General features: G+C 40.2%; 14 protein-coding genes and 2 non-coding genes across 16 annotated transcripts; 8 read left to right on the forward strand and 8 right to left on the reverse strand.

Annotated features, from left to right (window-relative positions):
• Nucleotides 1-173: 173 nt before the first annotated feature.
• Nucleotides 174-1,217, forward strand: FUS3 (mitogen-activated serine/threonine-protein kinase FUS3; the record flags this gene model as incomplete). The annotated part of the gene is made up of 1 exon (XM_037289070.1): nt 174-1,217. One exon carries the CDS (start codon nt 174-176, stop codon nt 1,215-1,217), a length of 1,044 nt encoding a protein of 347 aa, XP_037144965.1.
• A 721-nt stretch (nt 1,218-1,938) lies between these two features.
• ACH1 (acetyl-CoA hydrolase) lies at nt 1,939-3,519 on the forward strand (the record flags this gene model as incomplete). The annotated part of the gene is made up of 1 exon (XM_037289071.1): nt 1,939-3,519. One exon carries the CDS (start codon nt 1,939-1,941, stop codon nt 3,517-3,519), a length of 1,581 nt encoding a protein of 526 aa, XP_037144966.1.
• A 185-nt stretch (nt 3,520-3,704) lies between these two features.
• HG535_0Etrna6I lies at nt 3,705-3,778 on the reverse strand. Its single transcript has one exon. It is a non-coding gene; the product is annotated as a tRNA-Ile (tRNA).
• Nucleotides 3,779-4,751: 973 nt separating this feature from the next.
• On the forward strand, nt 4,752-5,285 carry HG535_0E03240 (Mg-dependent acid phosphatase; the record flags this gene model as incomplete). Its single annotated transcript, XM_037289072.1, has 1 exon — nt 4,752-5,285. One exon carries the CDS (start codon nt 4,752-4,754, stop codon nt 5,283-5,285), a length of 534 nt encoding a protein of 177 aa, XP_037144967.1.
• A 196-nt stretch (nt 5,286-5,481) lies between these two features.
• Nucleotides 5,482-5,554, reverse strand: HG535_0Etrna11K. The gene has a single exon. It is a non-coding gene; the product is annotated as a tRNA-Lys (tRNA).
• Nucleotides 5,555-5,768: 214 nt separating this feature from the next.
• On the forward strand, nt 5,769-6,692 carry GET2 (GET complex subunit GET2; the record flags this gene model as incomplete). The annotated part of the gene is made up of 1 exon (XM_037289073.1): nt 5,769-6,692. The coding sequence occupies one exon, from the start codon at nt 5,769-5,771 to the stop codon at nt 6,690-6,692; it is 924 nt and encodes a 307-aa protein (XP_037144968.1).
• A 68-nt stretch (nt 6,693-6,760) lies between these two features.
• On the reverse strand, nt 6,761-8,095 carry HG535_0E03260 (dihydroorotate dehydrogenase 2; the record flags this gene model as incomplete). The annotated part of the gene is made up of 1 exon (XM_037289074.1): nt 6,761-8,095. The coding sequence occupies one exon, from the start codon at nt 8,093-8,095 to the stop codon at nt 6,761-6,763; it is 1,335 nt and encodes a 444-aa protein (XP_037144969.1).
• A 679-nt stretch (nt 8,096-8,774) lies between these two features.
• Nucleotides 8,775-10,430, forward strand: UTP7 (Utp7p; the record flags this gene model as incomplete). The annotated part of the gene is made up of 1 exon (XM_037289075.1): nt 8,775-10,430. The coding sequence occupies one exon, from the start codon at nt 8,775-8,777 to the stop codon at nt 10,428-10,430; it is 1,656 nt and encodes a 551-aa protein (XP_037144970.1).
• A 154-nt stretch (nt 10,431-10,584) lies between these two features.
• On the reverse strand, nt 10,585-13,398 carry RPN2 (proteasome regulatory particle base subunit RPN2; the record flags this gene model as incomplete). Its single annotated transcript, XM_037289076.1, has 1 exon — nt 10,585-13,398. One exon carries the CDS (start codon nt 13,396-13,398, stop codon nt 10,585-10,587), a length of 2,814 nt encoding a protein of 937 aa, XP_037144971.1.
• A 416-nt stretch (nt 13,399-13,814) lies between these two features.
• HG535_0E03290 (uncharacterized protein) lies at nt 13,815-15,224 on the reverse strand (the record flags this gene model as incomplete). Its single annotated transcript, XM_037289077.1, has 1 exon — nt 13,815-15,224. The coding sequence occupies one exon, from the start codon at nt 15,222-15,224 to the stop codon at nt 13,815-13,817; it is 1,410 nt and encodes a 469-aa protein (XP_037144972.1).
• A 1,439-nt stretch (nt 15,225-16,663) lies between these two features.
• On the reverse strand, nt 16,664-18,535 carry AIM9 (Aim9p; the record flags this gene model as incomplete). Its single annotated transcript, XM_037289078.1, has 1 exon — nt 16,664-18,535. The coding sequence occupies one exon, from the start codon at nt 18,533-18,535 to the stop codon at nt 16,664-16,666; it is 1,872 nt and encodes a 623-aa protein (XP_037144973.1).
• Nucleotides 18,536-19,448: 913 nt separating this feature from the next.
• Nucleotides 19,449-20,195, reverse strand: HG535_0E03310 (uncharacterized protein; the record flags this gene model as incomplete). Its single annotated transcript, XM_037289079.1, has 1 exon — nt 19,449-20,195. The coding sequence occupies one exon, from the start codon at nt 20,193-20,195 to the stop codon at nt 19,449-19,451; it is 747 nt and encodes a 248-aa protein (XP_037144974.1).
• Nucleotides 20,196-20,529: 334 nt separating this feature from the next.
• On the forward strand, nt 20,530-22,332 carry HOP1 (Hop1p; the record flags this gene model as incomplete). Its single annotated transcript, XM_037289080.1, has 1 exon — nt 20,530-22,332. One exon carries the CDS (start codon nt 20,530-20,532, stop codon nt 22,330-22,332), a length of 1,803 nt encoding a protein of 600 aa, XP_037144975.1.
• A 306-nt stretch (nt 22,333-22,638) lies between these two features.
• ICP55 (aminopeptidase) lies at nt 22,639-24,192 on the forward strand (the record flags this gene model as incomplete). Its single annotated transcript, XM_037289081.1, has 1 exon — nt 22,639-24,192. The coding sequence occupies one exon, from the start codon at nt 22,639-22,641 to the stop codon at nt 24,190-24,192; it is 1,554 nt and encodes a 517-aa protein (XP_037144976.1).
• A 173-nt stretch (nt 24,193-24,365) lies between these two features.
• Nucleotides 24,366-25,649, reverse strand: PCI8 (Pci8p; the record flags this gene model as incomplete). Its single annotated transcript, XM_037289082.1, has 1 exon — nt 24,366-25,649. The coding sequence occupies one exon, from the start codon at nt 25,647-25,649 to the stop codon at nt 24,366-24,368; it is 1,284 nt and encodes a 427-aa protein (XP_037144977.1).
• A 202-nt stretch (nt 25,650-25,851) lies between these two features.
• Nucleotides 25,852-27,816, forward strand: MRX1 (Mrx1p; the record flags this gene model as incomplete). The annotated part of the gene is made up of 1 exon (XM_037289083.1): nt 25,852-27,816. The coding sequence occupies one exon, from the start codon at nt 25,852-25,854 to the stop codon at nt 27,814-27,816; it is 1,965 nt and encodes a 654-aa protein (XP_037144978.1).
• Nucleotides 27,817-27,892: the final 76 nt, after the last annotated feature.

Genomic DNA, 27,892 nt, shown 5'->3' on the forward strand with positions numbered 1-27,892 from the left:
AGGTCTGTTATTGAAATGTGAAATCATTTTTTTTTTTGAGCATTATCCTTATTGCCCACAGTCACACAGACACATATCCCTATATATATATATATGTACATAGAGACAGGTTTATGCATAGCCGTGGGTGCCTCTCGTTGATTCCCGTCTAGTAACAAGCAGAGTGCGCAAATATGGGCAAAAGAATCATCTTCAATATATCGAGCGAGTTCCAATTGAAGTCTCTCTTGGGTGAGGGAGCTTACGGGATAGTGTGCTCAGCCGTACATAAGCCAACGGGAGAAGTAGTTGCCATCAAAAAAATTGAACCGTTTGAGAAACCGCTATTTGCGCTAAGGACATTGCGAGAGATCAAGCTGCTCAAACACTTTCAGCACGAGAATATCATATCGATTTTCGATATTCAGAGGCCCGACTCTTTTGAAAATTTCAACGAAGTGTACATCATCCAGGAGATGATGCAGACGGACCTCCACCGCGTCATTTCGACTCAGCAACTGAGCGACGACCACATACAGTACTTCATTTACCAGACCCTAAGAGCTGTCAAGGTGCTGCACGGCTCTAATGTCATCCACCGCGACCTGAAACCCTCGAATCTGCTGATAAACTCTAACTGCGACTTGAAAATATGCGATTTCGGGCTGGCAAGAATTGCAGACTCTGCGGAAAACAACCCGAACTGCGGCCTGACCGAGTACGTGGCCACAAGATGGTACCGGGCCCCCGAAGTGATGCTCACCGCCGCAAAATACAGCAAAGCGATGGACATATGGTCGTGTGGCTGCATCCTTGCCGAATTGCTATTCAAGAGACCGCTCTTCCCCGGCAAGGACTACCGCCACCAGCTGATGTTGATCTTCGGCATAATCGGCTCTCCCACACCCGACGACTTGCAGTGCATCACATCCAAACGCGCGCGTGAGTACATCGCCACGTTGCCCCCCTACCAAAACATCTCCTGGAAGAACCTTTTGCCACATTCTAACCCGCTCGCCATAGACCTTCTGCAGAAGATGCTCGTGTTCGACCCCAACAAGAGAATAACAGCCGCCGAAGTGCTGGAGCATCCCTATCTAGCTACCTATCATGACCCCGTTGACGAACCCGCAGGCAAAACCATTCCCTCCACTTTCTTTGAGTTCGATAACCACAAGGACATCCTGACTACCAAAGACCTGAAAAAGCTGCTGTGGAAGGAGATCTTCATCCGCTAGCGTTCAGCCCGACCCAGCCCTGCTCCTTATGTACTGTACATTCTTTAGACAAATGTTGTTAATATCGTTCGTTAGCCGCCGAGCTCCTCCCGTGCCTCCCGTGCCTCCACCCGTGCCTCCCCCTCGCCCCATCCGCAACTCCTCAAAACTTGCGTGACGCGCAACTCCCCTTGTAGTTCACCACCCCTAATTCCGGCTCCGAGTTGGCTCCGAGATCACTCCGTACGCGGATCCCCCGCATTTCGGGCTTCGTATCCCGCGTCGTTTAGGGGGGGCCAATTTTATTACTCTGCAGCTCGTATGGAATAAATCAATTCGAAAAACGGTTGGAAAGATTCGAAAAGCCGCTTCCGACATTGCGCAGCGCAGAAATGCGCGCAGCGGGTTTCGGTCCTCATCAATGTTTACGTGACTTGATTGGATGGATGGAAAGACGAGCCATAGTCGCCTTGGTCATCTTGGTCATCTTGGGTATCGGGCAATTGGAACTATTAGATACATGTTCATGACCTTCCGGTAACGTTAAGTTGATGACTATTGGTCAGACCACTATTTAACCGCTGAGCGTAGGATCTGGTATTATATAAGTGCAACTGCGGTCGGTATTGGTTGTTGCGAATTGAGGGTCGAGAGCGGAGGATCGAGAGCTGAAGATCGACAATTGGAACTCGCGGAAGACAAACAAGGAGTTCAGTATAGGCACCGGGTATAGCATTGCATCATGACTATCTCACGGTTACTGAAGGAGAGAATTAGATACGCGCCCTACCTTTCTAAGGTAAAGGACGTAAAGGAATTGATACCGCTGTTCAAGGATGGACAGAATATTGGCTGGTCTGGTTTCACCGGCGTGGGCGCGCCGAAGGCTGTTCCGGAGGCGTTGGTGAAGCACGTTGAAGAGAACAATCTGCAGGGCAAGTTAAGATTCAATCTTTTTGTCGGGGCGTCAGCAGGGCCGGAGGAGTGTCTTTGGGCCGAGCACGACATGATCTCGAGAAGAGCTCCGCATCAGGTCGGTAAACCGATTTCGAAAGCCATCAACGCCGGGAAAATCAGTTTCTTTGACAAGCACTTGTCGATGTTCCCGCAGGATCTGACTTACGGCTTTTATACAAGGAATAGAACGGATAATAAAATTCTGGATTACACGATCATTGAGGCAACGGCAATAAAGGAGGACGGCTCGATTGTTCCAGGGCCGTCTGTGGGTGGCTCGCCGGAGTTCATCACGGTGAGTGATAAGGTGATAATCGAGGTTAATACAGCCACGCCTTCGTTTGAGGGTCTCCATGATATTGACATGCCGTTAAATCCACCTTTTAGGCAGCCGTACCCGTACGTAAAAGTGGATGACAAATGCGGTGTTGATTCTATACCAGTTGACCCAGAAAAGGTCATTGCTATAGTGGAATCGACTGAAATGGATAAGGTTCCGCCAAACACACCCTCTGACGGTATGTCGAAGGCGATTGCGAATCACCTAGTAGAGTTCTTCAGAGATGAGGTAAAGCATGGGAGACTACCGGAGAATTTGCATCCTTTACAAAGTGGCATCGGCAATATTGCAAATGCCGTCATTGAAGGGCTAACGGACGCAAAGTTCAAACATTTGAATGTTTGGACAGAAGTCCTGCAAGATTCTTTCCTAGATTTATTCGACAACGGCTCGTTAGACTATGCTACGGCAACCTCCGTCAGACTGACTGAGAAGGGTTTCGAAAGACTGTTCAACGATTGGGATAACTACAAACATAAACTTTGTCTAAGGTCTCAAGTTGTTTCCAACAATCCGGAGATGATCCGTCGTTTAGGTGTGATTGCAATGAATACACCGGTTGAAATCGATATATATGCCCATGCAAACTCAACGAATGTCAATGGCTCCCGTATGTTGAATGGATTAGGTGGCTCAGCAGATTTTCTAAGAAATGCAAAATTATCTATAATGCACGCACCATCAGCAAGACCTACTAAGGTTGATCCAACAGGTATTTCGACAATCGTGCCAATGGCTTCGCACGTTGATCAAACAGAACATGATCTTGATGTTGTTGTGACAGATCAAGGTTTAGCAGATTTGAGAGGTTTAGCGCCAAGAGAAAGAGCTCATGTAATTATTGATAATTGTGCTCATCCTGATTATAAAGATTTGTTAAACGACTATTTGGAAAGATCAGAGCATTATGCTCGTAAACATTCTTGCTTACATGAACCACATATGTTGAAGAATGCTCATAAATTTCATACAAATTTAATAGAAAGAGGAACAATGAAAGTTGATTCCTGGGATCCAGTGGAGTGATTGGATGCCCCTCGCTGTTCCACCCCCATTAGTTTATGTCAGAAGAAAAGAAATTAATAGTAATCATTTTCATCATTATTATTTTTATTCATGATGTCTTTAAGCGATAATATATATTTACTTATTTATTTTTAGTTTTTTCAATATAAAAACATTTCGTAGCTTGAGTACGGCGCAGCAAAAAATGGTCTCTAGCGGGATCGAACCGCTGATCCCCGCGTTATTAGCACGGTGCCTTAACCAACTGGGCCAAGAGACCTATGTACTTTACATTTAAAATCTCGTTTTATTAAATCCATCAACGATAAATGCAGGCACAGGTGCTTTCAAACGGAATCTCAAGCGGAATCTCAAGCGGAATCTCAAGCGGAATCTGAACTCGGCCGTTCTAAGTAAATCAAAGAGGATGTCACTTTTAACAGAAAGCAATTACTGTCACTATGGAGAGTGTAGGTCAATTTCGCTTGAACACAGATCGATTTTGTTAGAGAAGTTAAATATATGAAAGAGATGACTTTTAAGAATCAGAAACTGTTGAAATATAAATCGATATTGTAAGATATCTTAGAGATGACTTATAAGCATCAGAAAGAGACAATTGGTCTGTAAAACAAAATAAACGAAGTCAGGTGAAACCCTAACAGTATGTCAATCGATACTGGAAAGATATCGGATGATAATCTATCGCGAGACGCTTACAATTCAGGAATCTGGCTGCGAAGGTGTCTATGGCATGGAACAAGAAATAACAGTTGTACTGTGGATTCTATGGGACTAGAAATGGTGCGATGAGGATGAAAATTCTTCACTCGTCGTCCTCTCTTATTGTTCAATAGGTGCAAAATGTCAGATAAAAAAATTCTGTCGTCTTTTTCCGGTTACTCCCACTCGGTTCATTTAGTTTTTATTTCATTCTATGATTTGGGAAATCAAGGACCTATACAACTGTATAACCGAAAATCGCAATACTATCATCAATTTTTAACCAGTCTAGTATTGACAGCTCCGAAGTCAGCCTTCTTTCCAAACAAACACTCTTGTTAGATCAACTCTTTCATTAAACGCAGTTTCGAATTATCTCTTGGCATGTCGTTATTTTCTGTGTCATTTTTACCAATTATTTCTTCAATCACATATCACGTAAGAGACCATGTTATCATAACCGTAGCGCTAGATCCAGATCTTGTGAGACAAAACTAAAAAGGGTTCAGAATAAACCGTTTCTCGTAAATATGACTGTATATCCGGACTTTGCAGCTTTTGATTTGGATTATACTGTTTGGCCCTGTTATTGCGATACCCACATTACTCCGCCTTTCAAGCCGGTGAAAAGTAGTAATGGAGAAGTTCACACACTTATAGATGCTAGAGGTTATGAAATTAGTTTTTACAAGGATGTACCAAGGATAATTGCAGATCTAAAAGACCACAAGTCAAGGATTATTTCAGCCTCGAGAACATGGGCACCCGAAATCGCGAAGGAAATGCTTCAGAACTTCAAAGTGAGCTATGAAGGAAAGATCGTACCTATGATAGAACTATTTGATGATCTACAATGGGGCGAGAGAAGTAAAGTTGGGCATATTAGGGACGCTTTAAAGAGACTTTACGGTGACGATAATTTTAAAGATCATAAAATGTGTCTGTTTGATGATGAATCTCGTAACAGAGAAGTTGAGAAGTACGGCATCAAATTTGTTTATGTCACAGATCCAGAAAAAGGGGTCACTTGGAAGCTTTATCAATCATATTTAAACGGCATGTAATACTTTGCAGATAGATATCGTATGTAAAAGTTATCTATGGATTAAAAACTTGATCGAGCTGTACGCTAACTGTAACGCAATTTAGGAAAGAATGATGTTGAACTTGATCTGCATGCTGGCCTTGATATTACAGTCAAAAAAACACTATCACGGCCATTAGATACTAACTTTTTTGACTATCAAACACAAAAAAGTTAGCCCTGTAGGGGGCTCGAACCCCTAACCTTGTGATTAAGAGTCACACGCGCTACCGATTGCGCCAACAAGGCTTTATATTATTGCTGAAAATAAAATATTTAACGGGTTCTGCAGGGCATTTTTAGTCACATGTCCGCTATCAAATTTGGTTCTTCTCCACCATCTGGCATAAAGTTTTTAGTAGATATGTCTTAAAATTTTACTTGATTCAACCCAATAGATATTACATACGACGTTCTTTGGAGCAGTCTTTGGAGCAGTCCTAGTACCATAGTGCTTTCAACCATGAGTGAACTAAGTGAATCTGAAAAGCGCAAGATTTTGAGAGAAAGAAGGCAGCAGAAGTTTCGCGCTGGAGGCGCCTCGTCTAGATTGAATAAGATCACTGGGCAAATACCTAACAGTCAATTGAGTACGGAATCATCATTGGACACTACCGAGGCAAATGAGCATACCAAAGGGCTCTCAAACGATGAAGATGTGTACCAAATCATTGATTCGCCTGAAGGCAATGAACAAAGTACTAAGGAAATGGATGAACTAATTGCAAGTATAAGTAAACCGCCATCGTCGAAGATCATTCCCCCTAAAAGTAGAGATTTTTCACCTACACCTGAGTTATCGGAGACACCGGGTACAGTGGATCCTTTCTCTATGCTGAAAGCCATGCAAGGTGATGCTGAAGGTAACGGATCTTCACCTTTTGACTTGTTCAAGGCAATGCAAGGGGGCGGACAAACCGAGCCGGGTGAGTCGCCATTTGGTAAAGATCCGGTGGATGAAGAAATGGTGAATTATCATAAATATGTGGTAAACAAGTTGAAAGCCTATTCAATTTTGTTTAAGTGGTTGTTCTTTATTTTACCATATGTTTACGTTGTCATTAAAAGTGAAACCTTACCATTTGAATTACCAAATTGGCTTGTCAATCCTTCAAATTTCTTCACCATTTTTGTGGCGTTTGAAATTGTAGCCACTTCAATTTATTATCAAAAATTACAAACGTTTGAAAGTGACAATAATATTGATACTTTACAACATAATAATAAAATAGCCAAACTCGCGTCTTTCATACCCAATGAGGGATTGCCAATTCGTAATGTCAGAGATAAAGTCTTTATGGCATTGCATTATTGGGATGTTTTATCAATGTTCATTACTGATATTTGTTTCGTCCTTATATTGATGGGTGTATTCACCTATATCTAAATAATATACTAGAAATAAAAATAAGAATGTATTGATTGTATTTGTCAAGAAATTTGGTTGTCTTAATATCATTTTTTGATTTGTGTGTTATCTTCCCCGATAATTTCAGACCACGTTTTACCTTCCTTTTGCAATTCAGCCGCAACTTGATCCTTGATTTTAGCAACTAAACCTGGTCCAGCATATGCATAAGCAGTATATAATTGTACCAAAGACGCACCAGCTTTTGCGAATTGAATGGCATCCTGGCCCGTTGAGATGCCACCGCAACCAATCAAAACCAGATCTGAGCCTTTTGTGTAATTAGCAACGGTTTTGATGGCCTTCAAAGCTAATGGTTTTAAAGGTTTACCTGATAGTCCACCAGCTTGCGATTTAAGATTTTCAGTCTCTGTAATCAGGTTCTCTGGTCTTTGTACTGTCGTATTCGAAATTATTATACCATCAATTTTAGATTTTTTCGAGGATTCAACAATTGATTGGAATTCTGCGTCACTTAGATCTGGAGCTATCTTGACCAAGATTGGAGGTTTATGTGTAGGATGACCCAAGGCATCACCTTTGTGGATTAAAGAATTCCTTTTTGCGACAATTTCACTTAAGAGGTTAGTTAGTTTGGATTCTGCTTGTAAATCTCTCAGACCTGGAGTGTTTGGAGAAGATACATTTATCACCAAAACGTCCGCTAAGGATTGAAACTTTTCAACGCCTTTCAAATAATCCGCAATCTCATGACCGTTTTTATTTTTGCCTAGATTAATACCGAGTAATTTGTTCTTGTAAAGAGACATATTCTCAATGTTATTCTTATCAGATGAATAGGACATAAGAAATTCTGATACACGCTTAGACAAGTTGTCAAAAACAAATTCATGACCTTTAGAATTGAATCCGTATCTGTTAATCACTGCTTCGTCCTTGGGCAATCTGAAAAATCTTGGTTTCGGATTTCCTGGTTGCGCTAGAGGTGTAACCGAACCAATTTCCATGTAGCCAAATCCTGATGGCAGAACACCATCAATCACCTCTGCATCTTTGTCAAAACCAGCTGCGCAACCAATCGGGTTCGTAATCGTTTTTCCAAACACTTTAACTTGCAAGGAATCGGGATCTTTATCGAAAAACAGCTTAGGTGCCATCCCGTTCTTCAGAAACCAGATGCCCAATTTATGACCATCCTCGGCGTCGGGTGTAATCAGTCTAAGAATTGGGCAAATCAAATATTCATGAACGGCAGATCTGGAGTTCATGAAATAAAAGTAGCCAGCGCTTGCGGCGGTCAAACCTGCCGCATACAAAAGGACTCTTGGACCCAACATACTCGATTTGAGGCCTCTGTAGCGTGCATTCGCACTCGAATATGACCTTTTAGAGGCCAATTGGAATCCGCTTCTCAGGAACATGTTTGTAAATTGCTCGTGTTTATCTGATATTTATCGATTTTATCCGAAGTTTGTTGATTACTCTATTAGCGTTTTTTTACTTGCTATAAACCAAAGGAGTAAGTTGTAGAACTCAATAAGAAGAGAGCGACACAAGCAGAACTACAGTTTAATATTTGCAAGGTGCCCTATTATTTTAAACACAGACTGCATAGAGAACTTACACTGTTCTTTTATACAAGAAGTTTCATTGACCCCATATTGATGCAGGTAATGAATACATTTCGAAGTTCTGTTGAAAACATGCTGAATCTCGTCAGAGTACTCTGAGAAGAGTCGAGGCGTGACTGATATATTAATATAAGCACAGCTCTCTTGTTGACGTCCATAACCTAAGCGAAGTCTATTCAACCATGGAAGACACGAATCTTAACAACGGATAGCTTCTCTCTGTGAAAAATGTAGGTACAGAGAATCTTGCATTGTCCATAAAAAAAAACCAGAATCTTCTCGCCATGGTCATCTTATTCAGTCTCTTCCACTTTTGAAGTAGTTTCAATATGACTTCATTTTTCCGTGTTTCTTATTATGAAAAAAAATTTTACTTTGATTCTTAGCTCATCGCGGAAACTATCAATTGCTGAGAAGAGCCCAAAATCTATAGCGACAGTTTTGATAACATTTGAGATCAGTGAGCAGAATGGTTGAAGCTTCAGAGATGCGTAGCGATCATGGTAGAAAGGAAGTGAGCCCCCGGTTCGAAAGAGAAGGAAACAATGTCAGCAAATCATCTTTAAAGAAAACTAAGAATAAAAAGTTGAGAGCCAAGTTACAAAGAATTGACGATCAATATGAGGATGCGGTATCCTCCGCAGCAGCAACACATTATTTGTTACCTCAAACGGCAGGGTATTTAGAGGCTGAAGATGAGATGGAAAAAACTTTCAAAGTCAGTCAGAAGGATATCAAAGATAGCGTGGATGTGTCTACGGTAAACAAGGCATTGGATCTTTCTTTGAAGGAGTTCGGTCCTTATTATATGCAGTATTCTAGAAATGGTACACATTTATTGATTAGTGGACGTAAAGGTCATATAGCATCAATGGATTGGAGGAAGGGCGAGCTGCGAGGAGAGCTAAATGTTAATGAAACATGTCATGCCGCAACATATCTACAAAACGAACAGTACTTTGCTGTAGCTCAGAAAAGATACACTTTCATATATGATCACGAGGGTGTTGAACTCCATCGTTTGAAGCAGCACATAGAAGCAAGGCATTTGCAATTTCTTCCATATCATTATCTATTGGCAACGGCTGGTGAAACAGGCTGGCTGAAATACCAAGATGTTTCTACTGGTCAATTAGTTTCTGAATTGAGGACAAAATTGGGGCCAACCACAGCGATGGCCCAGAATCCGTGGAATGCTGTTATGCATTTGGGTCATAGCAACGGTACGGTAACTTTATGGTCGCCTTCAATGCATCAACCGTTGGTTAAATTACTATCAGCAAGAGGTCCAATCACCAGTGTGGCCGTTGATAGAAGTGGGCATTATATGGCTACCACAAGTAATGATAAGTCGTTGAAGATTTGGGATATCAGAAATTTTAGGGAACTGCAAACCATTGAGAACCTTCCATCGCCTGCATCTAATGTCATTATATCTGACACAGGCTTAGTTGCCATTTCTCGTGGCCCTCACATAAATATCTGGAAGGATGCTTTGACGGCTGGGACAAGCTCCAAGCCTTGCTTCGGGTCCATGGGCGGTAAAGCAAGAAACACGCAATACATGTCACAGTTGCTACCTGGTAATAGAATTAACAACATGCAGTTCGTGCCTTTCGAAGATCTCTTAGGTGTAGGTCACAATAGCGGTATAACGAATTTAATTATACCTGGTGCAGGTGAGGCCAATTACGACGCTTTAGAGATTAATCCATTTGAGACAACAAAACAAAGGCAAGAACAGGAGGTTAGGTCCTTACTCAACAAGTTGCCTGCAGATTCCATTGTTTTGGACCCAAATACTATAGGGACGGTTGAGCAAAACTCTTCCGATAAAAGACTTTCTGCTAAGGACCTTGCTGAAATTACGAGGCAATCTATGGAACAGAAAGCTCAGAACAAAGATACTCCTCAAATTAAAGCTGAAGTGAAAGGAAAGAATTCAGGCCTACGTGCCTTTTTGAGAAAGAAGACTAATAACGTCATTGATGAAAGGAAGCAAAGGGTAGAAAAACTGTTAGAGAAAGAAAAAGCAGCTCGTCAAAGAAACAACAAGATTAGGGACGGAGATTTAGCCGAAGATCATAAAGATTTCGTGGATGAAGCACTTAATAGATTTAAGTAATGAAGGAGAGCAAGCATAACTTGATCCTAAAATGATAATTATCATTTATCGGCAATGTCAAGAAAACAATTGCGTCAATATTTCCTCTTTTTTCACTTCTTTTCAACCTTGGATTATGTAAAAAAATTAAATGACATGACTATTTTATACGTATTTATAGTTCTTCGTAATCTAGCACATCCTTCACTATAAATGGAGTTGGTAATGGTGCACTTATTTCTTTGCTTTGTCTCACGGTTTCGATTATTTCGATGGGTTCTGTTGGCTTCTTATCCGATAAAATTATAACACCCATGGTACCTTTGTATTTACGAATAGGAGTAAACCTATCATCTTTATTGAAAGAAAGATACCTTGCTTGCTGTGGCAATACCCTAGACATGTTCTTCACCTTGAAAGATTTTGCCACATATTTTGACTTGTTTTCATCATCTTCTTTCTCTTTTCCAGAGTCCTGGTCAACTGCTTGTGGCTCAGCTAACGTCTTGGATTTTTCCGATACTGAAGAATCTTTCTCTTTCTTAGATTTCTTACCTCTAGCTTTTGCCCTTGCCGTTGTTGACAAAACAGCAGTAGCTACCTTCTCGACTTCTTTATCGGCAGCTTCTTCATACATCTTTGGATATCCGAAAATGTCTTTAGCAGGACAATTTAGTTCGAATTTTGGGATGTTCAAATCAGATCCACGAACTCCTATAACCGTTGTAGGCGTGAAAGAAAGCGATAAAAAGTGCGCTAATGGAAACCAGTACCAAAACTGTGAGAACATCGCTAAACCGACGATTGCCTTAGTATCTAGGGTCCCCATATCTGGATTTCCCAAATGAATGGTGACGTTACGACCACCAGCATTCATAATACCTTGAGCAATGCATGCACCAAATTTCGCTAGACCTTCTTGATGTTTGTTCGTAACAACATTCAAAAAGTTTTGATTCACCTCTTTTACTTTTGAATTGAGCTTCTCCGTTTGTTGAATCAATGTCATAGCTAATGCAATCATGGCGGCTTGACGAACAAAATCAACAGGATCTTTAGTTAATGGTTCCAAGACTTCAATGGCTGAGGGTAAAGCTTTACCAGCACATGCAATACCTAAAGCGAAGGCTGTACCACAACGAACATGGGCATTGTGAGACTTGGATAAGAGTTCAACGATTCTAGGAACCGTAGTATAATCACGAATCAAAACAAACCCTAGAGCAATAACTGCAGCTCTTCTAACATCATCATTCGAATCTGAAACAGCGATATGTAACAACTTCTTCACAGCTTTGTTATTTCCTGTACCAACGTACGCTAATGCTATGGTAAAGGCACCACCATAACGTAATAATTTATCATCATTTGCTAACATGTCAGAAATCAACATGTCAGCTAAATCCTGGCGCCCGTAATTGACCAAAGCCAAACCTATAGCCAACCCACGAGTAATATTACCGTGCTTAGTTTCATTAGCGTAGGTAAACATATCGTGCGTTGCAGAATCGTTACCAGTGCCCAGCATGGTTAGACCCATACCCATTGCCGCAGCTTCGCCTGAGACAGCGGAATCATTGTACAAAACTTCTTTCAAGCATTCGTAGATATCAGAGCTAGCCGAACCCATTGCAGCAAGACCTACACCAAGACAAGCACCATGTAATAATACATCGACGTCTTCATCTCCAGTAGCAGCGCTATTTTCAACAATGTGTGATTGTAAGTAGTCTGTAATATCTCTGCCAAAGCCCGCATAAATTAAACCCAATCCATATAAAGATCCACCCTTGATATAACGAGATGTGGACCGGCTACCTGGAAGGTACGGTGCCATGACTTTTTTACCGTCTGAAAGATTACCTCTATGAATGACACCTAAAGAAGCCGTAGCAGTAAACTTAGCCCAATTTTGAGCTTTTCCTAACCATGTTAAGTTTGTTCTTATGAAAGTATTATCAGTTGTTCCTGCATGCATAAACCCATTAGAAACACTAACCGCTGTGTGGAAAAGTGAAAACTTACCATCCAGTGAAGATTTTGATTTATTCAAAAGGCCAGTATCAATATTCTTATTATTCAATAAGAACGTATTGTAAAAGTCACATGACGGTAGACCAGATAGTATTTCTAGCAGTTTTACATCATAGTTCTTAGCTGTCAAGTCTGATACTAGACCATCTAACAATTCTTGAGAGCCTGCTGATACCAGATCGAATGCTATCTGATAAGAAATTTCGAGGTTATCATGTGTGTTCAACTTTTCGAACAGTTGAACTGCCAATTTAGCATCATTTAAATTTACAACAACTTTGGAAATTGTAAAATAATCCGGAGACTTCATGGATGTCAACATTTCGAATAAAGACTTTAGAATTGTTTCTCTGAATCTGCTGTGAATTATAACTGTTGTCGTTGCAGTGAGGACATAATTGATTAATTTAATGGCATTTGATTCAGTATCATTAGCTATTCTGGATTCCAATATGTCATTGACCAAATCAAGTCTATATGCTTCAAGAGCAATACCTAAAGCCAATTTGTACTCAGTTGCAACAACACATTTTTTTATCATCCTTTCAAATATATTCTTCAGTTTGGGGTCTACCTCTCCCCTCTGTGAGCTATTGTTAGATTCGTAGGCTTCTGTTGATTTCTTGATATACATCTCAATACTGTGGGACACGATGGTTTCCACGTATTGCGATTTTTCATCAATATCGAATCTATCCTCTGCTAGTAGCGCAAATTTCACAGCGGACTCATACTCTGCTAAATTGTAGTAAATTTTAGAAGCAATAAGGGCCGCCATCAAACGATCCGGGGATGTGCCATCATCATAGAGCGCTTCAATTTCTGTGATACCGTTAGAGATTTCTGACCACAGTTCATCAACAACACCATTGATCGATTGAAGCGCATACGATTTAACATTATCGTCATTTTCTTTGAGAAGCGCCAATAAAGGTGCAGCTGTTGCTGTTGACATTTCTCACCAAATTCAATCTAGACTCGGGAAGTTTCTACGCCAATTGCACCAAGTATTCTTTCAAAATACCAGTGGTAAAAATCACTGCTTGCTGCCACACTAGAAGTGAAAGCAGGAGTGTCCAAGTGTTTTATAGATTTAACCTTATACCCTTTCACCTTTCCTGCCTGTTTGCCACCGAGACTTGAACAGACCCAAATTGTGAAAGCTGCCGTTCTATGCGATAACCAGGAAATAGCGATTACCCGAACAGCAGATTAAAATGCATGAATAGAAGTAATACCAATTACAACGCTGAATGAGCATTTGATGAATTTCATGTAGCATTCAGTTGTATAACTTGAATCTATATACGTAGTAAACACTGGAGTCTTTATATCTGGGAGTTCTATTTGCAACAAGAGTAATCTTGGCGATTAATAAAGCAATCTGATGGAGATTTTGGATTCTGTTTGGTTCAATTGCGTGTAGATATCTTTGATGTCGCTTTGATCAACACTTGAAATGTCAGCCATTAGATAAGCAATGTCGCCATTCGAGTCAGAAAATTGCTTTTCGATATTATGGTTCGAAAGGATGTTGTTGACCGTTTTCAACACACCAGGAACATTGTGATGGATGTATAGTACACGGACAGTATTCTCTTGATCGTAATCCAAAGATCTTAAAGAGACCTCAGGGAAGTTCACAGATCCGACGGAGTTTCCTTCGTTAATGTATTTGGTTAATGAAGTGGCGACTTCTACACCAATAGAGCTTTGAGCCTCCTCGGTGGAACCACCAATGTGAGGAGTTAAAATGATGTTAGGCAACGAGACAAATTCAGAAGTCCAGCTGTTCAATTCGTTGTTGAAGACACCTTCACCATTTTTACCTGGCTCGTTAGGGTAAACATCAAGAGCGGCACCAGCGATCTTACCACATTTGCAAGCTGCGACCAAAGCTGGGATATCAATAACTGTACCTCTGGAAGCGTTGATAACGTAAGCACCATCTTTCATGGCTGCGAATTGTGGTGCGGATAACATGTTCTTGGTTTCTGGGGTAGCAGGAACGTGACAAGTAACAAAATCCGACTTATTTAGTAATTCATCCAGAGTTGGAACTTGTTTAGCAGTACCCAAGGCCATAATTGTTACGGTGTCGTAATATAAGACGTGAAGACCCATTGCTTCTGCTAGAACGGACAATTGAGAACCGATGTGACCATAACCAATGATACCCAAAGTTTTACCTCTTACTTCCCAACACTTGTGAGAAACCTTATTCCAAGTACCAGTATGAAGCTCAATGGATCTATCACCTAACTGTCTGGCTAAACTGATAATTTCAGCAATAACCAATTCCGCAACAGATCTCGAGTTTGAGAAAGGGGAATTGAAAACGGCAATACCGTGTTGAGTAGCGTACGTAAGATCGACTTGATTTGTTCCAATGCAGAAACATCCGATTACCACAAGATTGTTGGCGTGCTCTAGAATTTTTGCACTTAATTTTGTCTTTGATCTAATACCGATGGCGTGGACATCTTTAATTTTTTCAATCAACTCTTCTTCAGGCAGGGCGGCTTTGTAGAATTCAACTTGGTAGCCTTGCTCCTTGAAAATACTGATGGCTGTTTCATTCACATTTTCCAGTAAAAGAATTTTCATGTCACCAGTAGAAAACGGTTTCAATGTCTTGATGTGTTTGGAAGTACTCATGCGACGAGGCAAAGCATCCATAAAGGATTGAGTAGGCGAAGTGGAAACAGCACCTGGTGAGCCTGACAGATTCATAGCACGTTGGAAAGTGTTTTGCAGGTTGTTAATATTAACTCCAGACATATTGTCCAATTGATTGTTTTGACGAGTATCTTTTGTTTTCCTTGCTTGCTCTCCTCTCGGTGTTGTATAAAAGAATTTTTTAATTCAAATTGTTGTGAATTGCAGAGTTTCTTTTATAAGCTGACGCAACACAATTGTTGAGTCAACGAAAGTGTGACAATAAATTGTCAATATAAAAATACATGATCAACGAACGCTACTTTTCAAGAAAAAAAAAATTAAACTGTGGCATTTTACAACTATAAAGTGAAAATTTTCACGTGGAGGAATCCCTTACTATGGTGAATAGTTTCAAGTCATGCAAAGGTGAGCAATAGAGAAATGATAGTTGCTTACTTATACGAGCGTTAAGGGATGTGTTGATGAGCTAGGGACAGGGGCATGGAGAGGCTTTCGGCCAGCAGCAGGCATCATAACTCCGAATCATAAGACGCATCTACACAGCTGTACTCATCCGAGACGATACTGACTTCTGGCATAAGCTCAAGGAGTCATGGGCATAGGAAAGACAGGCGTCGTCTCAGGGCTTGCCGAAGCATCAAGAATCATACAGATGTTCGCTGCGGGCTCCGTCTCATCGAGGATCGCACAGATACTTTGGCATTGAGATAACGGCGTCACCTGAGTCTCGGATTGAAACGGAAGTCTGGCATCTCTGTAGATATCTTTCGCCTTTAGGGGTTGTTCTGGAAGTTCCCTTTCCCAAGAACGCCTGTCATGGCAAGCATGGATTTAGGGAGTATCTTAGATCTTTGCGCTTTTTCTTACTAGAGAGGCACAGGGACTTGAATCGGTCACAAAACTGAAGAACGCGCATTCCGATTGCACAGTACAGCTCTGAATTCATCGTAATTCCCTACTTTTAGTGTTATAGAATCTGAAACATGATGGGAACTGCAACGTTTTCCATCTCGCTGATTTCGTCTTCCCTAATCGGCACGTGAAATACCTGAAGATCTGGTTCAGTAATGGGTTGAAAAGATTCAATTCTAGTTTCTATTTCTGCGACACCACTCTGTTCATTTCCGTTCGATACAGTAGTATCTGAAGTTTTTGGTCGTCGGCTTAGCAGTATCTCTGTAAAATGTTTTCGAACATATAGCTTGTCAGTTTACCATCTTGAGCTGTGATCAGATCAGTAAACGGAGTCCAGATAGAAAATATCTCAAGGACCTGCTTAAGCTATCCTAAATGTTGTCTTGTCGCCATGAGCAGCAGAATATGCATCGGAGTGAGCTGTTAGAGCTATAATTAGAAATTGTATCTTTGAGAGATTAGTTTGTATGGCACCGTGTACTGCCAACGCTACGGCGCAGCGTAAATTCCCTGCTGAAATAGCATTGCAACACGCTACACTGTGCGGTGAAAAGAGGGCTGGTGAAGAAACCATTGCATATATGTACGAATGTATATGTATCTTGAAAAAAGAAGCTGGCTTATTAAGTAGCCTTGTCAGTACTGATAATGTGATCACCATTTTTGTCCTTGATGAGAAGTCCTGCTTTTACCAGATTGTCAAACATGTCCTGTGGAACCCAACCACGTGTAGCTGCAAATGGAGTAGAGATCAATCTCTCATGGAATGCATTCAAATCCTTCGTATGTTTCTCAATTTGTTCTTCGGAAATTTCCAAAGGGAATTTAGCACTCTTGACAAGGCCATTTTTTGCGAATATATCCCAAACTTCTTTGAGTTGAAGAAGCGCTTCATCAATCAGTAAGTACTCTTCATCTGTTTTTCTTTCAATTGAGGAAATGTACGGGCTTCTCAACAACTTGACAGGGGGTGCGACAGCTGAAATCAGTTTTGGTAATCTTTCATTGAGTGCCGCCTCCCATAAATGTTGATTACGTGTACGTTTGTACATGAAATCGTATTGTGCCTTGTCGGCATCAGAAAGTTTTTCATAATCTGGGACGTCCTCCTTTACATTATACACTTTTGGCCCGTCATATGCCACAAATTGGGGAGAGTTTTGCAGAATGAAAGGCTTGATGGAAGTGCCTTCAAAGTCCAATAAGTATGGAGTTTTATCATCGTTTTTAGATATAATGACGTTCATAGGATCAATGTCTGGATGTCTCAATCTTGGCTTCAAGAGCTCTTTCATATTTGGTATAGTAGTCGTGTTAATGTCGAACATATGAGGAGAAAGCTTAGCCAGGTTTTCAAAAGAAGTGGTCTGTTCTTTTAACAAATCTTCCTTGACAGCTTCCGGAGATGAACCTGCTTGTTTCAACGCGAGTCTTGCCTTTGCATTCTCCGCCTCTACTAATCCGATATTTTTGACAATATCCAACGGAGACGAAATGCTCCAAGGACCTAAAAATTTCAGCAATTCATCAAATTTCAAAGCGGATTTCCTTCTCCAAAAACACCTTTCGGTTGTTGGTCCAATGGACCATCTTCCTTGCAAATCAGGGTTAGTTTCTCCCTCATATGGTGCATCTGTTGACTTTTCATTGTCTTTAGCAAAATATAGGGAGCCAAAATTATTTAATTCCAAAGAAGCTAACTTGCTTTGAAAGTCAGATAAATGACCGAGGACTTTTTGTAAAGATTCATGCGGTTTACCATTAGTGTCGTTTTCGACCAAAGGACTCCACTCTCTCATCAATAAATCACCATCGATGTACTCCTGTAGCATAAAGGGCTGTCTTACGGGGTTCAATTTGTTGACACCATAACAAAAGATTTTTGGAACTTTGATGCCCAATTTCAAATCGGCAAAATCCATTGTAGCAACTTCACTCTTCAGTCTGTAAGAAATTGAGTTTTCATTGTCTAATGAATACGGTATTCTCAGAACAAACGATTTGTCGAGGTTGGTATCAACTTTATAAATTCTATGATGTTTTCCTTCGTGAATACTTGCCATACTAACGATCTTGACTCGTTCATTAGGATTCACTGTACCTAAATGTTCCAATGTAGAATTATGGGGCAACGAAACTGTCAAATTTCTGTTATATGAAGGTGGCAGTACTTGATGCTTTTGTGCCGTTTTAGCTAATTCCTTGGCTTGCGAATGAAGGTCATTTAACACATCTGTCAAACCCTCAATAGAGAATTTCGTTATTCTTTTCTCTTTTTCTTGCTTATCATTAGTTAACCATGAACCCCATGAATATTTGAAAAAGGCATCTCTTTGAGGATCATTCTCGTCTGACAACCTGGTGAAGCTTTCTGTTGGATTCCCACTTATTTTTCTAGCAGGAGTGAGGTGCTTTACGGGACCTACAGTAACCTTGAGGACAGCTCTGTAAGACTTTGGGCTCTTCAAGCACCCTAAATTAGTTGATCTGAGCATCTTACACAATTGTGCCCTCTTTGGTTGATTTTGGCATATTCTTGAACCTTATTCTTTTTCAATTGTTGGAAGACGTCTTTCGGCGCTATCAAAAAAACCGATAAAACAAATGCACATTCAAAAAAAAATCTCAATAGACATTCCTTAGTTTATCGATTAAGTCATCTAGAACTGGCCAAACGATAGCCCACTAATCATCTGATGATCTTTTCATACTTGATTCACAATTTGTCCTGCAGCATCGATGCAAACCCACATAACAATCCTACAGATCCCTATGTGTTGAAGATACACAACTTACACAAATGACATTTGCTTTCAAGCTTTTGCGCTTACAGACTTATATAAGCATGCTGGGTCCCTCAACTTGCAAATTGCCTTGGTTTTAGTATTTTGCGCAGGTTAGATGCGGACTATAGATTCCTTGAAACATTTTTACAAGTGAATGAGATCCATTTAAACCTTCTTGGGGTAAGTGAAACACAATTTCTAACAATTGTTTTCGCTTTAACTTATCGCCGGCAAGAGTTCTATATACTCAACATCTCTGCAAGTTGATGAAGCTGAGGACAAATATCTTTGACATTCTCTTGCAGAACGCCTCACTTAGGCTTAGTAAAGTAGATTAGATTAGAGTTTTCTTGTACATATGTTTTTATACAAGGGTCAAGTGCTTCTTGTCTGCATCGTGAAAAATTAGTCAGTGAGCCAACAGATAAACAATGTATAGCCAGCCTTTTGGTCCCTTGTCGTCACTCAATGGCTTGTGTTTTTCTTCGGTAAACAATATGTACGAAGACAAAAAGTATTAAGGTATTTTTCTTTGATGTTTTGACCCTACCTGAATTCCTTTTGAGTTATCGCCACTAGTGAAGGTGATTCAGGAGATGGGTTAAACAGATGATGAGAGTATTCATTCTCTTTTGCCCTCAGCTACACTAATTGGAGGAGATAAATTTTGAATGTTCCTTGAGAACGAAGCCTCATCGCCAACAGTGCTGACGTTACTCTCAATGTCGCTTCCATTTGCACTTCTATGACTGGCAGTTTGGAAAAAGTTCGGTGGATTACCATCTTGCATCGCATTCTGAAATTTTCGTTTCGTAGTATATCCGCCTGCGTTCTGTGCATCACTGGGAGTGGCTGACAACGAGTCTGGTGCCGACTCAAAATCGGAATGGTCATTGATGTTATCCTCCATGTCAGGGTTGATATCGCTACTTAACCAGTGCATCTTTTCCCGTAAGGTCATGGGTGGTCCATTAGGCGTATTCAAGTAGGGCGTACTTTTCATTTGTAGCGAAGACAATGACACTGAATCTTGCTGATTTTTCCACGGAGACGAATATCCGTGAGTACCCAGATGGTGCATTTTTTTGTATTGATTATGTGCCATAGAATTCAGCAAGTTTAACGAGTACTGGGGAATACCCAACCTTTTGACCTTTTCACCGTCAACACCGTCCTTTGTAGCCATCATCGATACACCTGAGGTTACTGATCCCCTAGATAATGGCCTAGAGATACTTTCTTCCGGATCCATGTCGTAAACCGCCTGCGTTGATGCATTATCTGCTAGATAAACACTTGTTGAAGGCTCATAGAGCGAAATGGTGGACGAAACATCCTTCGAACTTAATGAATTGTTGGAATCTTCCATGCTGGATAGCTGCAAAAGAAGCAGAAGCAAAGATATTTGCCAGACTAACTGATTTGAACAATCACCAAACTAGAATTATTTTGCGAGTACTTAAAGTCTTATCAGGTGAGTATGGGATGCAGCTCTGTACAACTACAACTTCTTCGTGTACCGCCGCATGATAAATGATCCCTTAGATAAAGCGATCCGGGGGGAGTGTCTTGTGGGTTTATGGTTACCCTGCTGTGGTAAACAAATGATCTGGGCGGCTATAATAAAAGCTATATAGAACAAAGTTCCCATATTGTAGTTACTTTTAGGATAGGTTCAAAGAAGGCTACAGAATACCTTCAGGATGTCTACTGGTCAAATGACTGCTACTTGCAGTAAGGCTGTCTCTAAAACGAGCTCAAAGACTAGGATAACAGTTGAACAATCGCAGAAATTAATTCAAACAATGCTAACAATGTCATTTGGATGTTTGGCATTTTTAAGAGGATTATTTCCAGATGATAGCTTTGTGGATCAACGGTTTGTACCCGAAAAGGTGGAAAAGGATTACAAGAAACAAGACGGCGTTTCCGGTAATTCCATAAAGATCAAAACTCTGGTTCGTGGTAAATCGAGCGAGATAGATTTACTGCTGAATTGGCTGGAGAAGGGGGTTTTTCAGTCCATTAAACTGAAGTATCTGAGAGCTCTGAGCTTGGGGATTTTCCTTGATGAAAATGATCCAACAGATCTACTGGAGAATTACATCTTCTCATTCGATTATGATGATGAGGATAATTTCAGAATGCAGGTAGGTACTCAAACGAAGGGGGATGAGAGCGCATCTTCTGTATCTTTGTTAGATTCCCGGAAAATGGCGCAGCAGTTGATGCGTCGGTTTATCATAATTACGCAGTCTTTAGAGCCGCTACCACAAAGGAAATATTTAACGCTGAGATTGATGTTTAACGATAGCGCACCACCGGATTACCAACCTCATCTGTTCAAGGATGCGACTTTTGAGAAGCAGGCTACTGTTAAAGTTCCGCTGAATGCAGATACTAATGCAACTTCGGTGGGTACTCTAAATACTGATCATCATCAACTTTCCCTTAAGGTTTTGTCCGCGGCAGATTGTGATCCCGAGTTAAATTGTGAGGGGAATTCGAATTCAGTCCCCATAGATCCCTTTGATCTAGTAGATGATATCCGGCCTGAACGGAATTTCTCTCAAGATTACGTTGCTAGCCAAACAACAAGTATCCTTGGTCATATCCTAAAGTCATCCCACCCAAATATTCAACCTACACAGGCGGTAGTCAACAAAAGTATCAGTGACGGCACTTGTGAATGTGCTGTAGATTGTCCAGCTGAATCTACAACATTCAAAACTTGTAAAACTTGCAGAAAGAAGGTGCATGGGATATGTTATGGAAATTCAAGAGGTTCGGCAATAGAAAGGTGTATGACTTGTGTTTGTGGTTCTGCACTTGATACTGAAAGTAATGCATTCAAAGATCTTATTATGTTGCGAAAAATATATCGTCTCATAGGACGCTCACGCTCGATTCCTGATTCAGTTACATTGCTGGTAAAACAGCTATTTGGCTTGCAATTCAAACTGGATGAAGAAACGGAAGAAAGAATTGCCTTTTGTCTGTCAGTATTGTTTCATGATAATGTGTTATCCATCGAAGGTGAAGCTCAACAGCAAACTAATAGCCAGTCTATTCGTTTTTCAACTTCTGTACAAATTGACATATCTGGAGTTATCGCAGCGAATCAAGTACTCTTGGAAAAGGATAAGGTGTATCCATTGTGCTTCAGGTATAATTCATACGGAATGCACTCTTGTTTCACTGATGTGGTTGGTGAATCCAAGCAGCAGATCGAAGATTGGTTCAAGCAAATCAGAGACCTAAGAGATCTCTTAATTGTCCCTAAACCATCTTCTTACAATTTTGAGTCATTACAAATTGGAGACACAAACAACTTTGAATTGAACAAACAAGCACGAAAACGTAAAAATAATGATTTACATCAATACTTGAAGTCTGAGCAGGAGTCAATATCTTCGGAAACAGACACAAATAAATCAGAAAAAGGAAACGCCAAGAAAATAAGGAAAATTAGTGTATCAAAAAAATCACTGAGAAGTGTTTGGTAACTGAGGACCAAAACAATAAGAGATATAGAAAAGAGGGACATAGAGTGCAGGGCTTAACATATGTTTACAAATTTGCTTGTGTGATTTACAGCTAGCTAACTAAATTTCGTATATTTTGCTAATTTCGATGTACCTCTATAGATGTAGGTTTTCCGTCGTGATTTTATTTATGTTATTTTTTGCCGCTAAGAATAGTTTACTGACGCTTTTCGGACCTCGGAAGAGAAAATGTTCATATAAGTTTGCAATCCTGAAAAGGAATATGACTTGCAACATATCTGCTCACAAAGAGTTCAAGAGATTGATATGTCTTCCGAAATGCTAAGAAGTATTCAAGGCTTATCTGGAAGACAAAGATGTTTTTACAGACGTTTTTTCAGCGCAGCGACTTCCAAGTATAAGCTCATCAACAGAATTCGAACACCAATAGAAGCTGGACAGGCCCTCTTTGAGACTAGACCCAATTTGCTGAAACCAGGAGAACTTACTCCTGGCATATCTGCTAAAGAATACTACCAAAGGCGAGTTAACCTGGCTAGAAGAATGCCCTCAAAAAGTTGCGCTATTCTAGCTGGCAGCCAGATCAAGTATGCATCTGGTGCAGTATTTTATCCATTTCAACAGAATAATAATATGTACTATTTGAGCGGCTGGAACGAGCCAGATTCCGTCATGTTGCTGGAGAAACCAACGGATGATTTAAATGACATTGTCTTCCATATGATTGTGCCGCCAAAGGACTCGTTTGCTGAGCAATGGGAAGGTACAAGAACCGGTATTGATGGTGTTAAAGAAATATTTAATGCCGATGAGGCAGCGGATCTATCAGTTCTGTCCTTGTATATAGCGAAGATCATCAGGAGAAATGATATCCTCTACTTTGATGCCCCAAAAGACAAAACCACCGTAAGCAACCCTGGGCTCTTCAGCTCATTTTTCTCCTACCACACTACAGCTAATGGGCATCAAACAGTCTACGATGTTATTAAAGATGCAGGCACAATGAAGAAGGTAAGAAATCTGAATAAGGTTATAGCAGACCTGAGGAAGATAAAATCGCCAGCTGAGTTGCGTGTAATGAGAAGAGCAGGGCAAATATCTGGTAGAGCTTACAATCAAGCATACGCCACAAGATTTAAAAACGAAAGAACTTTGCAAGCCTTTCTGGAATATAATTTTATATCAGCGGGTTGTGATAGATCTGCCTATGTTCCTGTCGTGGCAACAGGCTCAAACGCGCTATGCATTCACTATACAAGAAATGATGATGTGATGTATGATGACGAGATGGTTCTTGTAGACGCTTCGGGCTCTATAGGAGGCTACTGTACCGATATTTCTCGTACTTGGCCAGTCAATGGGCAGTTCACAAACCCGCAAAGAGACCTTTATGAAGCTGTTTTAAATGTTCAAAAAGAGTGCATGGAGCTATTCAAGGCCTCGAAAGGGTACTCTATTCATGACATACATGAAAAAAGTGTCGACTTCATGAAAATCGAGTTAAGAAATGTTGGATTCAACGACATTCAAAAATGGGATGTTAACAAGCTGTATCCCCATTATATAGGTCATCACTTGGGACTAGATGTTCACGATGTTCCTGAAGTCTCAAAAACAAAGCCTATAGAGGAAGGACAAGTTATAACTGTGGAACCTGGAGTTTATGTTCCTGATGATCAGAATTATCCAAGTCACTTCCACAACATAGGTATAAGGATCGAGGACGATATTGCAGTGGGCATCGACAGCTATACAAACTTAACTATTGAGGCTGCTAAGGAGATTGCTGATCTTGAACACATTATGGAACACGGTGTTATGCAAAAGATAGAAAAGGACGTCATTTCTCCACTTTCATGACTTTATGTTCAATCCTTCAGATAGAAATTATAAAGCAGAAATTCAACTTCCCATGAGACATTTTCGAAAGAAGTAAGACACAAGTTCGGACTGAAGATAAATCAAAAGTACAAAGGGTAAGGCGTTGCATCTTTCATGTAAATAGGATTTTTTAATGCCCGTGACAATCTTTTCTAGTTTCCAATTTCAAATGTCCCACTTTCAGGGTCACTGATATCATTAATTTCATCGAGATCCATATTGTCCGTGGAGCTTCGATACCTAGAAGCATGGTAAATCAGACTTTCATTAGTCGTTGAATCTTTCTCTACCCGTTGCTCATTATTTTTTACAATCATTTCCTGCACCACATCTTTAAGTTGTTGATTTCTAAGGCGCCGTACCTCCAGTTTCTTCTCTAATAGTTCTTGATTCTTTTTAAGTCTTGGTGCCACATCTTGGAGATAGTGCTTTGGACTATAAGTAACAAGATCTCCATTCAGTTCAAAGTTGAGATGTGCTGATTTAATTAAATGTTCTATTTCCCTTTCGATAAGCTCCACCTCAATATGAAGGGTGCGCGATAAATAACTGATTTCGACCTTGTTTGATATCCTTAAATAAAAGAAATAGATTTTGCACCTCATCATATACTTAGCTGAAGACCACCTTTGAGAAAGAAACATACTTTGTTTACATTGTTTATCGAATTCTTCATTCCACAGATCGAGAAATCGGCCGAAGCTCGTATTGATCAAAAGCTTAAGGCAGTCTATCAATCTTGAGAAAATCTGTTTGTGTTCTTCTAGATGTTGAAGATGAAGAAAATCATCATAGTTATCAAAGGGTATTGCCAAAATTGTCGAGATTGTAATCATCAGTATTACCTCACCGTTAGTGATAAACGGATCAGGCTGCTCCTCTGATAGTATTCTTAAAACGTCTGCGTCGCTATCCAATAGCTTGAAAAAACTCTTGCAACAACTAAAGTAGCCTCCTCTCAAATAGAAACTACTGCATATGATTAATTTGAGTCTCCGGAGGGCTTGTATTTCTTCCGGTCTCATGCTATCATAATTTGCTGGCAAGGCATTGAGACGATAGTCAAGCTCCTCCAGACCTTTATAGTTTTTTGCAAGTACCAAAAGCCGCACAATTTTTTCTAAATATTCATAGTATTTCAGGGGAGAAACGTTTAGTGCTTCTAAAGTGCTTATTGCTTCAGTATACTTATGAGCTATAGCCTTTTGGATTGCTAATGCTTCACCTACTGCTTGTTCTTCACATTCTTTCACATTGTGCATGCCACTTGTGGAAACCAATATATCCCAGTAGGGAGACTTCGTGAACCCTATGTCCTGTAAGTAACTCACGGCGTCAGTGGCACATTGCTGCTTGCTATCTTGCGGCGAATTCTCATTCAATATTAAATGATGTACTCTTTCTATATATGTGGCACCATGAAAATGTTTGAGCATATTTCTGAGCACTTAAATGTGTCCCGAGCTCCCTAGCTATGTCCCACTCACTTTTAAAGAATCTGTAGTTTGTAGAGATACAATGCATATTTTTATAAAGTCCCCGGTTACATGTCAATTGAAAAAAATGTCATACCCAGGCCCATCGACATGACAGACAATAGGAAAGGAGTAACAGCAAAACGATTTCAAGCTCCAGAACATGTTAAGGCTTCAACCAGGAAAATTGTATAGGCTATTTCACTTATTAGCACCATGCAGCGGGTCACAAGTCAAGGAAAAGCTTAAGCGGTTTGAAAAATCGAGTGCTATTCTCCATAAGACTTCAAAAGAGCTAACTAGAATAAAGGCAAAGAAAAATTTAGAATTGAAAAATGCGAGGAAGAAGGCATACTCTAGGCAGCAGGCTGAACACGTTCTTAAGACGAGGTACGATATTTCAGAAGACGTTTTGAAAAACGGGTCAATCGGACCGTCAAGTGAGTCGGATACCAAATACTTGACTTTGGTGAAAGATAGAAAGATGTTATACACGATACTTGGCATAAACGGAGAACAGCTTAGAGACTCGCGGCTAATAGCGGACGATGTGAAGAAATTCCTGAGACGTAGGCAAGTAGAGAAAGCGGTTTTTCTGGCACGTCTTGCTAAGAAGAAAGGCGCTGCCGCTATGAATGCAATCATGGAGTACTACTTATTGGAATTGAAATTTCCCCAGTCTGCTGTCCGGTTGTATAACTGGAGGAAAAAATGGGGAATACCACCCAATGAATATACTCAAACAATATTATTTAACGGCCTCGCCCAGCAGAAGCAGCTCATCTCGAGGGCTAGTGGTGAGATGGTGCTGAGGATAGTCGATAGCCAAGTCGAAAAAGGTGAGCTCACACAAATTGAATTCAATGCTGCTCTGGGAGCACTTTCAAACTGTACAGATGTGACATGTGTTTTCGAATTATTTGAGAGGAAAATAGACAACATCCACCGAGACGCAATTACTTTCCTCTGGATGATTCGCGCTTGTTGTAGAGTTCAATCCAGTAGATTATTTAAAGAGATCATAAGTGGATTTATGGAAAAAATACCTGTGAAATGTTTTGATTCGCAATTAGTATTCGAGTACTGTAAATCCATTAGTTCAAGATTAGAAGACAAGGAATTGAAGAAGGTTACTTTGAATGCATTACACACATACTTCGAGCTTGATGTTGATGAGAAGCAACTTCCCGCTGTGCCCGCGGATTTGGTTATATTTCCACTCACTCACTGGGATATTGATCGAAAATTCAAGATTAGTCCAAACGTCATAGGGTTATTCTTAGAAAACTGTCTTGAGTGTGAAGAGTATAAAATCGGTATCAATTTCTTCAGAAATTTGAGAGACAACAAACCTGGCCTGTTAGATTTAGGGGCATATTTTAATTATATGGATCTCTTAATTAGAAACTATCCAACATCATGCGGGGAAAAGTGTATGGAAGTGTTCAATGAAATGGAATCGAATGGTAAACTCATCAGCACGAAACATAGTTTAGTATTAGTTTACAGGGCAATGTTAAAGCAGGCCTCAAAGAAGTATGTGAGTGCGGATGTGGCTAAAGTTGAGAATTTACTCAGCTCATGTCAAACTTTTATCAAAGAGCAAGAGGGCATCTATGCTAAAGATTTCAAAGAGAAAATCCAACCCTTTCAGTCCTGGAAGTTTCTGTTAGGCATCTGGAAAAAAGTAAATGTACACAACAATATAAGTGATGTGAGAGTCAAATCTATGATTGACGACTTTGCGAAATCTCTTTCATACGGGGAATTTTCAATTGGTTCCCGAAAGGGGAAGTTTCTTGAAGACCAAAGATTTGTTGAACTTGAAGTAGTACGATTACTAAAAAATTTTGCAAGCCGATTAGAGCTACCTAATGTGGAAGAGCTTGATTCCACTTCTCCTGGTCCGCTCAGAGATATCTTTTTACTCAGAAGACTTACTTTGAGGATGAAAGATAGACTTGTCGAACATATTGAAATGATAGAAAGGAAACAACGGGATGTGAAGGGGGTTGAAAACCTGGAATGGTCATTGAAGCAACTGGCTCAGAAATTACTATCAAGTGAATTGCCGTCAATAAGTGAAGCAAAACAAATGCTCAATACAGAAATTTTTAAGTGCCTGTAAATAAATAGAAAATCAAATGAATAAAAAATCACTTTAAAGAATGAAAGAAAACAAAACTATGTACAAGATGTCATAT

This window comes from Zygotorulaspora mrakii, chromosome 5, assembly GCF_013402915.1.
Source record: "Zygotorulaspora mrakii chromosome 5, complete sequence".
Taxonomy (NCBI): Eukaryota; Fungi; Ascomycota; class Saccharomycetes; order Saccharomycetales; family Saccharomycetaceae; genus Zygotorulaspora; species Zygotorulaspora mrakii.